The sequence below is a fragment of the Lycorma delicatula genome, chromosome 7 (assembly GCF_047948215.1).
Source record: "Lycorma delicatula isolate Av1 chromosome 7, ASM4794821v1, whole genome shotgun sequence".
NCBI lineage: Eukaryota > Metazoa > Arthropoda > Insecta > Hemiptera > Fulgoridae > Lycorma > Lycorma delicatula.
Genome location: NC_134461.1, coordinates 5,939,886 through 5,955,654, shown reverse-complemented (window position 1 = coordinate 5,955,654; position 15,769 = coordinate 5,939,886). Strand labels below are relative to the sequence as shown.

General features: G+C 30.8%; 1 protein-coding gene across 1 annotated transcript in view; it reads right to left on the bottom strand.

Annotated features, from left to right (window-relative positions):
- LOC142327872 (voltage-dependent calcium channel type A subunit alpha-1-like) overlaps positions 1-14,533 on the bottom strand; it is a 136,058-nt gene extending 121,525 nt beyond the window's left edge. Inside the window, exons 1-3 of the mRNA XM_075371231.1 lie at positions 14,420-14,533; positions 12,069-12,205; positions 8,523-8,611 (exon numbers count right to left, since the gene is read on the bottom strand). Of these exons, the coding sequence (XP_075227346.1) occupies positions 8,523-8,607 (85 nt within the window). The 5' untranslated portion in view covers positions 8,608-8,611; positions 12,069-12,205; positions 14,420-14,533. The remainder of the gene's footprint in view (positions 1-8,522; positions 8,612-12,068; positions 12,206-14,419) is intronic.
- Positions 14,534-15,769: the final 1,236 nt, after the last annotated feature.

The following is a 15,769-nucleotide window of genomic DNA, read 5'->3' as shown; positions in this document are numbered from 1 at the left end:
ATAATTTATATTGAATTTAAAAACTGTAGTGACTTATAATTAATATATTATTTTATTGTTATTTATATAACTGACCAAATCTATATTGGACAAACAGGTAGGTCATTCCCCACATTATACTAAAGCATTTTTACACCATAACACAAAACTTAACTATGTAACATTATAATAACTGACTATACATTCTTGATTATGGACTCAAATTTAAACACATTATCCATAGTACGCAAAAGATCAGTAACTGTTGTTAATAATAGTTTTGAAATGTACAAATTGATCGATCTGGAACCTAACAATACCATTTGGCCAGATGGCCATAATCATTCATATTCTATGACTGTAACAAAATTGTTGTGAAGTTATGATTCTTTTTTTCTCTTGTTTACATGTGTATGATTCATCCCCCTTCAGCTGTGCTATTCCCATATGTATTTCAAATCAAAGTTCACTGGTACAATAGAATGCCAAAAATGCTCAATATCATGCAAAAACTACCTCTCCATAAATAAAAAAATTAAGATTAATATTATAACATTAAGCAGTATTTCTAGTATAGGATTTCTAGTAAACAGAATATTCATAATCTACTTGAAAACCCACACATTTATTACTGTACTGAATTTCATGTTTGCTGTCCAAATGTACTTCATTCAAACCGGTTTTAATTTTAATTTAATATTTATTATTAGTAATTCAGATTAATAGAAGATGACAATGTGATTAATCCAAAATTCTTATTCTTATAAATAAAAAGGGCTGAGGAAAATGTTCCTTAATATGTTAATGCAAGTAGTTTTTTAATATTTCAAATGAAGTTTATTAAACCAAACGTATGCCGTTTTAACAGATTTCTTTTTGCCATTTTTGTGGTAAAATCTTAAACCCATCCCTACACAACTCTGTGTAATGAAAATCTGAGATAAGTGATTTCTATAGACCTCTTTACAAGCCCATTTTATGTCATTAGAATAGTTCTGTAGAGACCAAAACAAGCGGTAGCCTGACAGTGCAAGGTCAGACTATAAGGTGGATGCATAAAATACCTTTCCAGCTATACCCTCAATTTTCAACGAGTCACCAAAGATATGTGGAGTCTGACATTGTCATGATGGAAAACGGCAACTTTCTTATTGATCAGTTCTTGTTGCTTTGTCTTGATTGCTTGGTATAATCTTTCTAGATGTTTCCAGATGTTGGAATCAATTCTTTGGCAGTGCAGCAGCAGCTCATAGTGAACAATTTCTTTCCAATCCCACACACACACACACATACACACACACACACCCCTTCCACAAACACACATATACACACACATTTTTTTTGGGTGTCAGTTCTGGAAAAGCCATTGATGCCAAAGTGAAGTTTCACCTTGCTTCGATCACAATATTTTCCGTACATTAATGGATCCATTTTTCAACACCAGTAATGCAGCATTTCAAAAATGGTTCAATTGTTCTGTTTTAACAACAATTTACAGATGAAAATTCATTTGGCATTAAACATTGAGTTTTTTTGTATTCATCCTTTTTCAAACGGTTTAAAATTGTTTTTTGGTCACTGTTTACTTCATTATTGACATCATGACTGCTAATGTGCAAGTCTTACTCAATTTTTCCATGATTTCATCTACTCTTACAGTCATTAGCCGACCAGTGTGAGATGTATCATCGACATCTAAATTTCTAGATTGAAAATGCTTCAACCAGCTTTGTATCACACATATTGGTCATATCCACCGCATCAGATCACAAATCTTTTTATCAGCCTGTTTCATTCTTACTATTTTTAATAAAAATTTTCAAATTATATCAAATTTCTTCTTTATTTTCAGTCATTTTCAAGAAATCATAACCTTAATAAATAAGCTAGTATAATCATAATCTTTCTAAAAATAATCCGTGACATTTCAAAAGCGTGCAAGTGTGACAGATTTGATTAATATCACCAAAGTTTTGTGATCCTAAAGTCATCTACAGAGAATACAAAGAAACATTTTTCTTAAACCCCAATATATACTTATATTATTTTTTAAAATATGGCACTGATGGGGTTTGATGAAATGAATTCATAAATCTACAACTAACACTTAATAATATTATAATTAAACTCTTTTTAATAGTTCACTAAAATTTGTTGTATAGACCCTGCAATAAATTTACAAATAAATTTATTGTTATTTTATGTATTAAATTATAAATTTACAAATACGTTTGTCATTTTGTCATAATAGTGTGCTCTAAAAGAGAACCGATTTTTCAACACTTTCCTGGAGTTATTGTCCATTATTATATATTCAAGACACGCAGAACAAAAAATACAAAAATGTAATTTTGATATAAAAAGTGAAATAAATTTTCACAAAACGCTATTTACAACATGAAAATTACCAAAAATCAATAATCTTATAACATACTGACAACTTACAGAATGATGTGGTCAAACGACGTAGCTGTAACATAAAAATGAACAAAACGTTCCCTGTGTTCAGATTAACTTGCATACTATAGGTAATTAATAAAATTGGAATATGATCTTTTCAGACGTGTAAAAAATGAAAAAACTTTATTATAGGGTTAAATATTCATTCATAGGAAATACAGTTATATTAATAATATAACTATCCATAAAAAAAACCCTACCCAAAAGAGAACAATACATAAATTTATATTGATCTGGGAGAGTGGAGTATTTCAAGACGCATAGCGATAGAATCATTTTAATAAGGATAAAATCAAAACCTAAACCGACAACGATTGTTAACGTCTATATGCCTACAAGCACCCATGATGATGATGAGGTAGAATGTGTATACGAAGAGATTGATGAAGCAATTAAACACGTAAAAGGAGATGAAAATTTAATAATAGTTGGAGATTGGAATGCAAGCATTGGAAAAGGCAAGGAAGGAAATATAGTGGTTGAATACGGGCTGGGCTAAAGGAATGAAAGAGGGGACCGACTTATAGAGTTTTGCACAAAGTATAATTTAGTAATTGCCAACACCCAATTTAAAAATCATAATAGAAGAATATACACTTGGTAAAAGCCAGGTGATAATGCAAGGTATCAGATAGATTATATCAAGGTTAAGCAAACATTTAGAAATCAACTCGTTGACTGCAAAACTTACCCTGGAGCAGACATTGATAGCGACCATAATTTGGTGATAATGAAATGTAGATTGGGATTTAAAAACCTGAAGAAAAGGTGTCAGATGAATCGGCGGAATTTAGAGAAGCTTGAGGAAGAGGAGGTAAAGAAGATTTTTGAGGAGGACATCGCACGAGGTCTGAGTAAAAAAGATAAGGTAGAAAATGTAGAAGAAGAATGGGAGAATGTTAAAAAGGAAATTCTTAAATCAGCAGAAGCAAACTTAGGCAGAATAAAGAGAACTGGTAGAAAACCTTAGGTTTCAGACGATATATTGCAGCTGATGGATGAACGTAGAAAATATAAGAATGATAGTGATGAAGAAAGTAAAAGGAACTATCGGCAATTAAGAAATGCTATAAACAGGAAGTGCAAACTGGCGAAAGAAGAGTGGATTAAAGAAAAGTGTTCAGAAGTGGAAAGAGAAATGAACATTGGTAAAATAGACGGAGCATACAGGAAAGTTAAGGAAAATTTTGGGGTACATAAATTAAAATCTAATAATGTGTTAAACAAAGATGGTACACCAATATATAATACGAAAGGTAAAGTCGATAGATGGGTGGAATATATTGAAGAGTTATATGGAGGAAATGAATTAGAAAATGGTGTTATAGAGGAAGAATAGGAAGTTGAGGAGGATGAAATGGGAGAAACAATACTGAGATCTGAATTTAAGAGCGCATTAAAAGATTTAAATGGCAGAAAGGCTCCTGGAATAGACGGAATACCTGTAGAATTACTGCGCAGTGCAGGTGAGGAAGCAATTGATAGATTATACAAACTGGTGTGTAATATTTATGAAAAAGGGGAATTTCCGTCAGACTTCAAAAAAAGTGTTATAGTAATGATACCAAAGAAAGCAGAGGCAGATAAATGTGAAGAATACAGAACAATTAGTTTAACTAGTCATGCATCAAAAATCTTAACTAGAATTCTGTACAGAAGAATTGAGAAGGTGTGAAAGAAGTGCTAGGAGAAGACCAATTTGGTTTCAGGAAAAGTATAGGGACAAGGGAAGCAAATTTAGCGGTCAGATAAATAGTACAAGGAAGATTAAAGAAAAACAAGCCAACATACTTGGCATTTGTAGACCTAGAAAAGGCATTTGATAACGTATACTGGAATAAAATGATCAGCATTTAAAAAAAATTAGGGTTCAAATACAGAGATAGAAAACAATTGCTAACATATACAAGAACGAAACAGCAACAGTAATAATTGAAGAACATAAGAAAGAAGCCGTAATAAAAAAGATAGTCCGACAAGGATATTCCCTATCCCCGTTACTTTTTAATCTTTATATAGAACTAGTAGTTAATGATTTTAAGAACAATTTAGATTCGGAGTAACAGTACAAGGTGAAAAGATAAAGATGCTACGATTTGCTGATGATGTAGTAATTCTAGACGAGAGTAAAAAAGATTTGGAAGAAAAAATGAACGGCATGGATGAAGTCCTACGCAAGAACTATGGCATGAAAATAAACAAGAACAAAAGGAAAGTAATGAAATGTAGTAGAAATAACGAAGATCGACCACTGAATGTAAAATTAGGAAACAGAAAAGATTATGGAGGTAGAAGAATTTTGTTATTTGGGAAGTAGAATTACTAAAGATGGACGAAGCAGGAGCGATATAAAATGCCGAATAGCACAAGCGAAACGAGCCTTCAGTCAGAAATATAATTTGTTAACATCAAAAATTAATTTAAATGTCAGGAAAAAATTTTTGAAAGTATATGTTTGGAGTGTCGCTTTATATGGAAGTGAAACTTGGACGATCGGAGTATCTGAGAACAAAAGATTAGAAGCTTTTGAAATGCGGTGCTATAGGAGAATGTTAAAAATCAGACGGGTGGATAAAGTGAAAAATGAAGAGGTATTGCGGCAAATAGATGAAGAAAGAAGCGTTTGGAAAACTATAGTTAAAAGAAGAGACAGACTTATAGGCCACATACTAAGGCATCCTGGAATAGTCGCTTTAATATTGGAAGGACAAGTAGAAGAAAAAAATTGTGTAGGCAGGCCACGTTTGTAATATGTAAAACAAATTGTTAGGGATGTAGGATGTAGAGGTATACTGAAGTGAAACGACTAGCACTAAATAGAGGATCTTGGAGAGCTGCATCAAACCAGTCAAATGACTGAAGACAAAAAAAAAAAATATTGATCTGAAGTGGGAGTAGACTGTTTTCTATGTCATTTGTGGTTTATTATTAATGGCCATAGAAAAATGCTGCACATTTGTAATTATGTCATTTTTGCCGTTCCATACATGTTATAGAAGTTCAAAGAACCTTTCATAGAAAATTTAATACACCTAGTCACGTGAAAATGCTGAACAGGGAAGACAAGTTGTTCTACAAAGCCATATTGAGTCTACTTGCCATGGGATCACATTTTGCTGAATTTCATTTATTTGCCATATAGCGTGTTAAAACGATTGTTATTTGAATAATCGATAAAACAAAATTCACTACCATTGAAGCAAAAAAAAAATCATCATACATTTATGATGACAAACCTTTAAGGGTGCTGTATAAACAATACCTTACTACAGTAAGACTGGATTTTTAATTAATTTTAAATTGTTTGATCTAAGCGACTCTCAGTTTTAAAGGTAAGACATAAAAAAGAACTTACCGTCTAAGATATTACTTAATTATCCGTGATGAATCTACAAATTTGAAAAGCATGTTTTTTGTAAATTAATAAATTTACATGGCTCGTGTCACGGCCAGGAAAGTAATACTGGTGCTGAAGTATACTGTGAGCTCTTCTCTTTTATCATTCAACCGGGAAATTCTATTGAACTTTGACGGGGAGGTTGCTGTGATCAACATCGCCTCTGACAACTCTGTTTGAATATGTACCTTTGGTAATGTACCTTTGTAACTCAAAAGCTGCTATTCTGGCTATCACATCTTTCCAACATGCAGTGTCTTTAAAGATCTTACGTATAGCGACCTTGATTATAGAGCTAAAAGTTGCAGGAAAGGAGCTGATTTTTCAGTGGATTCCATCCCATATGAGAAACGAACAAGCCAATCTCTTGACAAAAAAAGGTGCACAGATCTTGCTTCAGCAGCCATCTATATTATCTTATCGTTCAGCTAAGCTCTTTATTAACAAAAAATTCAGAGTTTTTACTCAACAGTATCTCCTATCGTGTAGTGAAAATAAAAAGATGGTCTTCACTGGTAGAGAATGAAGCTGACCGTCCTTGAAGAAAGAGTGTGTCCATGTTCAGGATAAAAACTGACCGTGACTGTCCTGGTGCCCATCTGCACTGAATAAATATATATCCTAGACCTTGGTATATCATTTGTAAGGCGAAAAACAGTATTATGAACCAGGAGCATGTAGTCAATGAATTTGATTATTTAAAAAATTATAAAGCAATGTTTGTCGACAAAATCTATTGACAAGTATGGAAATTAATGACTTTATATCAAAATTAAAGCGTTTGTAATAAATAGATAAATTTACTTGCAGCTGATGTGTCTGGGGGTGGTTTGTGTTTGTGTTTGTTGATTATCGTACTGAAAGATTATCGGTTAGATACAAAAAAAATGTTCCTTAAATTAAACTTTGATTTATTAATTGAACGTACTGAAAGTAGTAACATTATTTATTAAGTGTGTGGTTGAGCTACCTCTCTAAATTTGCTTTTAGTGAACCATTCAGTCGGAATTTGGGTGCTAGTTAAAAAGTGTTTTTAGATAATTAAACTTACAAATAAATTCTGTCACTTATACTACTTTAGTTTATTTTTCATGCACTTTCAATCGGTGAAGTCCATTTCCCCAAAAGTTGAACTTTTAATAATAAAAAAAAATTTCTTATCAGTAAACGTTTCTTCAAAGAGTTGTATTAAAACGGTAAAGTTTTTATACTAAATTCTAGATGAAAGAAATAGAAATCCAGATTCTCAGTCATATTTATTAAATTCCAAAAACGTTAAGTTTAATTGCTGTGGGATGCACGTCGAATTTCATTTATTTGCCATGTAGCTTGATAAACTGATTGTTTTTTGAATAATCAACCTATTTTATCGGTTTATGCACTCTTCTAATCTAGATTATATTTATTTGTATTTTTCATATTATTTAAATATTTTATTACAAATTTATTTGATTTGTATTCTATACTGTATATAGTTACTGGTCATATACATTTATTAACATTATTTACACAATTTACAATAAGGCGATGTTATATACCTTATTTAAAAATAAATTTTAGTATTTACCATATATTTTTTTATTTTTTTATTATTCTTCTTTCATTGTGGCTGCCTAAGGACTACACAAAAATTTCACTTCTTCTCCTTTGTTGTTTCCTTATTTTCCAGTGTTCTTTTGTCTCTTTGCTATGAAATTTTTCCTTTCCTCAAAAATTTTTTTTTATTATTATTATAATTTTTTTTTAGTTTGTACAACACACGACTATATGAAGGAACATTTTTATTCCTTTCTATTTCTTTTGGATGTTTTCTTTTCTTATGTAACAATTTTTTTGTCATAAAAAAACTTTTATGAGCTTTCTTTCTATTGACTAAACATTGTCGGTTCCTTTTTTATTTTTTTCTTGGAACCCCTTCAAATCTTATACCAGTTTTCTGAACATTGTTGTTTAGTCTTTTACTGTTTCTTCAGATATTTTCATTTCTTTTAAATTTTTATTTTTATTATTTTGGTTAAACCTTTATTAATATGGTATTTATAAAGACTTAGCCAGACTGGTCTGTTATAATTGTTATTCATTTTGTGATAAATATTCTGTAATTAAGCATTTATTTACATACACAAGATTTATCCAGCGACTGAAGAATTTTTACTAAAAAAGTATTACTTCATCAGTAACCTGGACCTCAGAACAGATGAACATTAAGATTTCTTACAATGGTTATTGCAATTTTATCAGAATTACCGATTACAATTTTTTAATTTAAAATTAATAATCATTTTTCTTTAGAGAAAACTTAAAAATTTAATTTCTCAAATTAAAATTTTCTTGTGTCGGTAATAGTATCAAAACAAGAATCTGACAATAATTTTATCACTGACTGGATAAAGTGCATATTACAAAATATTGGGTAGTTAACCTCTTATGTTTCAATTGAGTATACAAATTTATTATTTAAATTTTTGTATACAAATATGTAAAAATCTTGTAAGTAGTTTTTAAAAAGTTTTAATAATGATAGAAATATATAAATTACAAAAAAAAAAAATGTTATTGAAAGTTTTCATAACATTGCTCTGGAAAGTGAGGAGAAAGTATACTGTGATAAAGAAAAAGAGAAATAAAATTTATATAAGGAATGTGCAAATCTATGTTACAAAGTTCTTTTTATTATTTCAAATACCTTGTAAGTCGCGAAATACGTAGATAATTCTTAGAGTACGTAGTGTTCTCCAGTAATAAAATGGTAATTCTGCAAAGTAACACATTAACCTGAAAAAATTATCACATTGACACTAAAATAATTTTAAGATTCTTTACTTAAAATTTTTTTCATTTTGAAAAAAAAGTAAAACAAAAGATAGATTGTACAAAGAACTTTTATTTTTTAACGTAAACTGAACCGAATGAATTGAATATAGTTTTTCAAATTTTATAAACATTCTACTGTATAATTGATATTAATTGTTTAATAAATAATATTATAGATAGCACATAGTTGCAGATGGTAAACAGAAATTATTCTGCTGTGGAAATTAAGTGGAAAATTAGTGAGACTTATGTACTAATTCTCTTATGACTGATAATGAAGTTAGACAATTGCGTCATTTGTTATGAGAAGGAAAACAACTATTTAGAACAAAAATTCTATCCCTCACTTCAAGGTAATTATATGAAAGAAATTGTGAAAACTGTTATTTAATGTTTTGGAATTAACATTCCTAATATTTCAGTCGGTAATTTATTATATTTTAGAATGAAAAGCTGAAAAAAAAAATAATGTGTAGATTGTACAATGAAATTGTACCTAAAATATTTTTGTGATGCTATTAAAATATAAGAATGAGTTGTTTTATCATGTCATTATTAGATTAGGATATCATGTTAAAATGTTGAGGCATAGCAGCTGTCAATGTATTCAACTGAGCCTAAACAAATGTAAATTAGGATGTACAGTAAGAAAATTATGTACCCTATTTTTCTGTAACTCGCAAAGCAAATTTTGTAAAATCATGTTTACTGAAAGGAATTCCATTCGACTGATACATTTTTTCTTCAGTTTTGTTTTTATTTTAAAACGTGCTTTAGGTTAGGATTTATAGGTTAGGATTTATAGAGTTAGTTTAATATCTCCTTGAAGGCATAAGTTGTATAATATTTTATCAGATCTCCCACTTGCAATAAGAGGTGACTAAATGTACCTTTCAGTGGGAGTTGGTTATGTATATTATATTTCACTCGGATACTTCTTCACGCCATTGTACTGTCATAATAGATAAGTGTTTCTTAGGAAAGCCTTAGCTTATTTATATACTTCTGGCTCTTTTGTATCAGAAGGGAAAGCGGCATGACTTGTTGCTACATACGTAATTGCCCGGTTTATTAAAAAGCAGTATTTCCATCCTTTGGATTTCAAATACCCTGATCTCTAAATTTGTAGAGAGTTTGAGCACCTCAAAACTATATGCACGTATAATTATACATTTTTAGTTATTGTAATTGCTTTTGAGCAATTTGTTTTGGTTTGTATTTTGGGTGCAAAATAGGCACCCGACATAACCGATACGTAAAAATTTGTTTTCAGTATACTGTCACATGATAACTTGATCAGATTCTCTTCTTCTGCAGCAGTAAATTCAGATGAACCAGTGACATTAAATGGATCTTGGATCCGTACAAATGTTATAATTTTGGAAATATTTCCAAGACAGATGAATAAGCTATGATAAGTGTTCTTCAAAAACAGATTTCATATTTCAAGAGAAATCAACTTCATTGGAGGTCAATTGTTGTTGCAACAAGGAGCAACATTCCTTGCCACCATCTCATCATTTCTATTTTCCATAGGTTTACTTTTTAATAAAAGCTAAAAAATTTTCTCAAACAACTTTAAAAGGTGCATGTTATTCCCCTGCAGGGAAAGATTCAAAGCATTCAGCTTTTCAAAAATATCACTTCGATATGCTAGTTTTATCAAACAGTTTCAATAATCTTTCACCAAAAATGTTTACCAAATGTTTCCCAAAAATGTTCAGTATCCTCCTCTTCAAGAAAAAAAATGTCTTCCTCGTCTTCAATAAAAATGTAAATTTCATGATTCATTACCAAGAGAAAGCAATCACAACGTGCTATAGTACAACAAAAACATATGTATGGATCCCATATCCTTTCATAGTTTTCTGCAAAACCTTCCCTTCAATAACCAGATTTTTGTAAAGTACATTCACTACATATTCTAAGACCCGATTCAATGTAGGACTCAGATATTTTGATGCGAGTACTTCCCTTTGGATAACACAGTGGGCCCAATACTTCAGGAGCTTTGCTTTGAATAAAAAACTGTGCAATCTTCCAATGAATCAGCTTCTTTTGTATAAATATCGATGTGCTTAATCCATTCCAAACCATTTTTGGATACTTGTGCAAGTATCTTGAACAAGTTTTAAGCTTTTGCACTAGCAGTGATACTTTTACTGAAGAGGTATTCAACATTGTTGTTACCATCTGTAAACTGTTCGTAGCAAATAAGGTGAGCATCATTATTTCTATCTGTGGCAGTATCTGGGAAGCCAGATTCTTCCCGTTTTAATTTTTCAGTTAATCGGTCATTGAAGTTCTCTGCTATAAGCTGTGTCTTGCTGCTGCTGGTGGTGTTATTGGGAAAGACACTTTAGAGATTATTCTCCTAGCACACTCACTGATCATAATGTACCTTATCTACAGCAGCCGGTAGAATATGTTCTTCTGAGATTGTATGAAGCATCTTACATTTTGCAATTTTATGCAAAATGTTTTACTTGTAAGGTGCCAGAAATGTATTACTTGGTATTGATACCTGCTTAAAAAAAACTAGCCCTTTGGTGATATAACTCATTTAGCTTCCTGTTAAAGTAATCACAAGATTTACTAACACACTGAGATGAGCGGTTGCTAAATGGAGTTTCAACTTACTTTAGCTTACTTTGTAACATGCACTCTGGTGCCAAAATTTTCATACGCAAGCATATTGTAGCCTCTCTTCATCATTGACTTCTGTCGATGTAAAAACAAAGTCCAGGTATTCATATTTTCAGTTTCTATGCATCTTCCTCCCTGTTATGTTAAGAGTGCAAGAGTGTTTTTATACGCTCTTGCCGCCCTTTGACGATGTATCCTTTTCATTTTCATTCTTGCAATGCTTATTGCTGTTTAGTAAAAACCAATCCATTTTTAAAAATGCATATGAGAAAAAATTTCACTTGATTTTCGATCACAACAGTATTTAATCTATACAATCTCCGAAAAATATTTTAACTAATTAATTTTTCATGCAAACCAAAATTTTTTGTATATGAACAGAAAGTACCAGAAAATTTGAGAAACTACTCAAACAATCAAGAGACTATATTGTCTTCTCCTCTAGTAAACATTTACAGGGCCTTCTGCAAACAATAACTGGGTTTGCACCGGTTCCACTAGATTTCCTATGAGATTGAATCGAAAATTGAAATAACTTATGAAAATTGTGTAATATTTTACAGCACCCCAGTGAGGAAGTTGTAGCTCCCAGGGCGCAAAGGTACACCAACTTTGAGAACAACTGATATATATATATATATATATATTAATGTAATTTCATTCATAAATGATTATTATTTCATGAAGTACTAGAGCAGATTGAAAAATCTGGTTTCCTTTAAGGTAAAATAATAATTATATTATGTTTAAAAATTATTAAAATACAACTTACCATCCTATTAATACAATTAAATCGATAACATTGAAAAAGTTTTTTAAATATGCATTCTTTCCAGAAATAAAACCAAACGCATTTATTCTGATTATCACCTCAATTAAAAAAATTAACAGATATATTACATCTGCTAGCTGAAAAAAAAAAGTTGTAGCAAATAATTATTTTAAAGTACTTATTTAACTTTAATTAACTGTCAAAAATAGAATTAAATATTTTCAGTGGTAAATGAAGTTTGCAAAATTTAAGTTTTACTTCACTTTGGGAGCTGAAACTAAAATTTGTTTAAGAAAATGAATCGTTAATTTTTTTTAAATTTACAGTTATACATTTAACAAACAGTCAAAGATAATATTTAATACGATATTGGACAGAATACTAAATAAATGTATTCTCCAAAAAAGGAAACTATGCATTTAGTTTTTGGATATAGCGCTTTCAATATATTATAAAAAGATGGTATTAAGCCGCTAATTTAATTTTGTAATCCACAATTCAAACGCTATCGTTTAATACTCCATTTGATGAGTGTCAAATGATTTTACTTCCGATCTTAGAAGCGATCTCATTTTTTTCTTGAATGTGTACCGAATACATTCAGTATATTCTTCTTGAATACCGTTCACGTTCACCCGTTTAATTTTTGTGAACTAAGTTGTTCAAGAAGCATCAGAACTTGCTGACATTTCAGGATTTATTTTGCGTTGTTGCTCTATATTAAGAAGCAGTCGGTTCAACCGATCCAATGCCATACTTTTCTAAACGCATCTCATTCTTTCTTTTCTTCATCTTCTTTCTTTTTGTCATCCTTTTTTATCTTGTATGACTGCCTATAATTAGTTTTAGACTCTGTGCCTTAATTACCGCTTGATTGCATTCACATACAAGTATCACGTCGCTATTGTAGCAGATGTTTACCCCGAACCCTGAATGTCATTATCACAATGAAGGCATGCGCTCGCTACTTATCCGTAAATTATTTACGATAACTTTATTTCTATCTCTATAATGCTGAAAGTAAATCAAGGGAAATGAACACACCACCTTGTCCTTTAATGCAAAATCGACTGATATTTTGCACTTGCCACAGGTTTTTGTTATTTTGTGCATAGTTATGCCGGTACAAAAAAATATAGCTATCGTAATTTCTTTTATATGAATAAAATGTATGAGATGTCATATTTATATTTTCACCATTAAGTATACATTTTTTAATAAATTAGGCATTTTTTAAAACTAGCTAACGAGCTATAGTTTACAAACCGTATAAAAAACCTTATAATTCATATATGGTTACATATATGAATTAACATATACATTACAAATCGTATTATGTGAGTGGGTGTTACCATTGTTACTTTACATAAATAACATTTGTGTGTGTGTATATATATATATATATATATATATATATATATATATATATATATACTAGCTCCCAGTTGCAGCTTCGCTCGCGCTATATGGTTACTTGCGTTTCCCGTGGTGGTCAATCTTTTTTTTATATTTATTAGTCAAGTAACCGGAGGCAGGTGCAGTCAGTCACACATACAGTATCGCATTTCCCGTTGCTCAGTTGTTTCAGTCGAGCGGGATTGATCTGTGCGTATTCGGTCGCTTTCTAAACGTATTTCCCGTCGTTCGGTTGTTTCAGTCGAACGGGATCGGGCTGTGTGTATTCGGTCGCTTTCCAATCTTGACTGTCTTTCGTCTTCGGTCTCTGCCGGACGAACAGTTTCATCATGCGTGCTTTTTTTGTGTTTCTCCCGATCGAAGAATGTCTTTTAGGCACGGTATGATGTTTTGAAAAAAGATCGCAGAATTTAAAAGATCGCAGTTAAATACTTTAACACGCTTTAAATTAGTAACACACACACACGATAAACAAAAGCGGCTATTGATATATGTTTTTAAACAGCTGTAAAAAATTGTAAATGAATGAATCGTAAAAATTACATGTGCATATGCGCTAAATCGATTGAAACTTAGGAATAACTGTACGTTAAAACCTCAGCCCTTTTCAAAATTAATCGATTCAAAATAATGTTAGCTAAAAATTAAATTTTTCTTGAAAATCAAAGTCATTTTGAAAATTAAATAAACTTTAAGGAAGAAATAAAGCGTTTTAAATTTCGTTGTAAAATTTCGTTATGTCGGAGATCCAAAAAAAATTAGCCTGTTCACCGCAGGGCTTTAAAGCGTAGGTGTGCAAAAATTTAGACAAATCTGTCCGGTAGATCTCGAGTTAAGTCGGAACAGACAGATAAACAAATATTGATTTTTATATATATAGATTATATAGTAATAGTAATAATAATAAAAATAATAATATGTGGCTTGTTACTTACCGCTTGCACCGGATAAAAATGATAAATTAATTTATGATTTTCTTTATCGACAGAAACTTTTTCGACCAAGTTTAGATTGCTTAATACTATTATTAACAATGTAAAATAATCAAATAACTTAAATTTAATTAAGGAAACTATTATCCAAAATGTAAAATATAAAATTAAAACACGTTATATTTACGTAAAATATGTTTATTAGAAGGATATCGGTTTCATATCTGAAGATATTTCATTTACATATGAGAATTTTGTTCCCTTTTTTGCTGTAATATATCTGTAATGCTGTGCTCTACACAAAAAAAAAGTTTGAAGTTGCAAATTATATGCCGTAGCCTTCTCTCACATCATCGGTTGATTACCGTTACAGTTTAACGACAAGTAAGAATGTAAATGAAACGCAAAAATCAGTAACTGAAAACTAAATGATATATAAACTTAATGTAAATGAAAGGTCGCGACGTTTCTTCGTAGGTGTATATATGAACTATAAATTTTTAAAAAATATTTAAACCGAAGGAGGATAGAACAAAAAACATAATTTTAATTTTAAGAGATGGGGGCTAATGTTTTGAAAAACCTTTTGTGGATTTTTTATTTATAAGCGATAGAGGTAAAAAAATACGCTTTAATAAAATTTTCTGTAAAACTCATAAGAAAATCGAAATCCTTTTTCGCGACATCACCCCATCTCCTTAACGAATTTGGGATAAAAACTAATACGATCGTTGCTTCGTGTTTCATATAAAGAAATATTGAGCCAAATTTGAAGAAAATCGGTTAGGTTAATCCTAAGATATAAGGCCAAAAGCAGGGCTACACATATAAATATGTTTTTTGACTAGATGAGCTATTTACACCCTAAAATGTAAGATTTAAAATGTAAGAAACCCAAACCTCATCTTTCATATGATCCCACATTTCCCCCTTTTATACACTTATTCTAGTTATATTCGCCGGAAAATTAAAAGGTAAAAAAAAAAATTATATTGTAATTTAGATTATGTAGGGTTGACTAAAAGTGAAACGGAAGCAAGAATAAAGGAGAATTTTGTCGGTATAATAACAGAAGACCAGAAAAATCTGCCGGTTTAACGTTCAGAAAAATGTTCGCAATTTATTTCTTGAGGCGGTTCTTGTATTTTTCATTTTTACAACAGTTAAATTGTTTCACTCGTTCTTTATAAACGAATGATTGATGAAAACCTTCCCCGTGGCGCAATGGTAGCGTTTCGGTTTTTCATCTGGAAAGTGTCGGGTTGAAACGGCCGAGCCAGTCAGGCGTGGCGTTTTTCATACGTTACAAAATTTCCAGTTCCCGTGAATGTTTCGAACTTATTCCTTGAATTA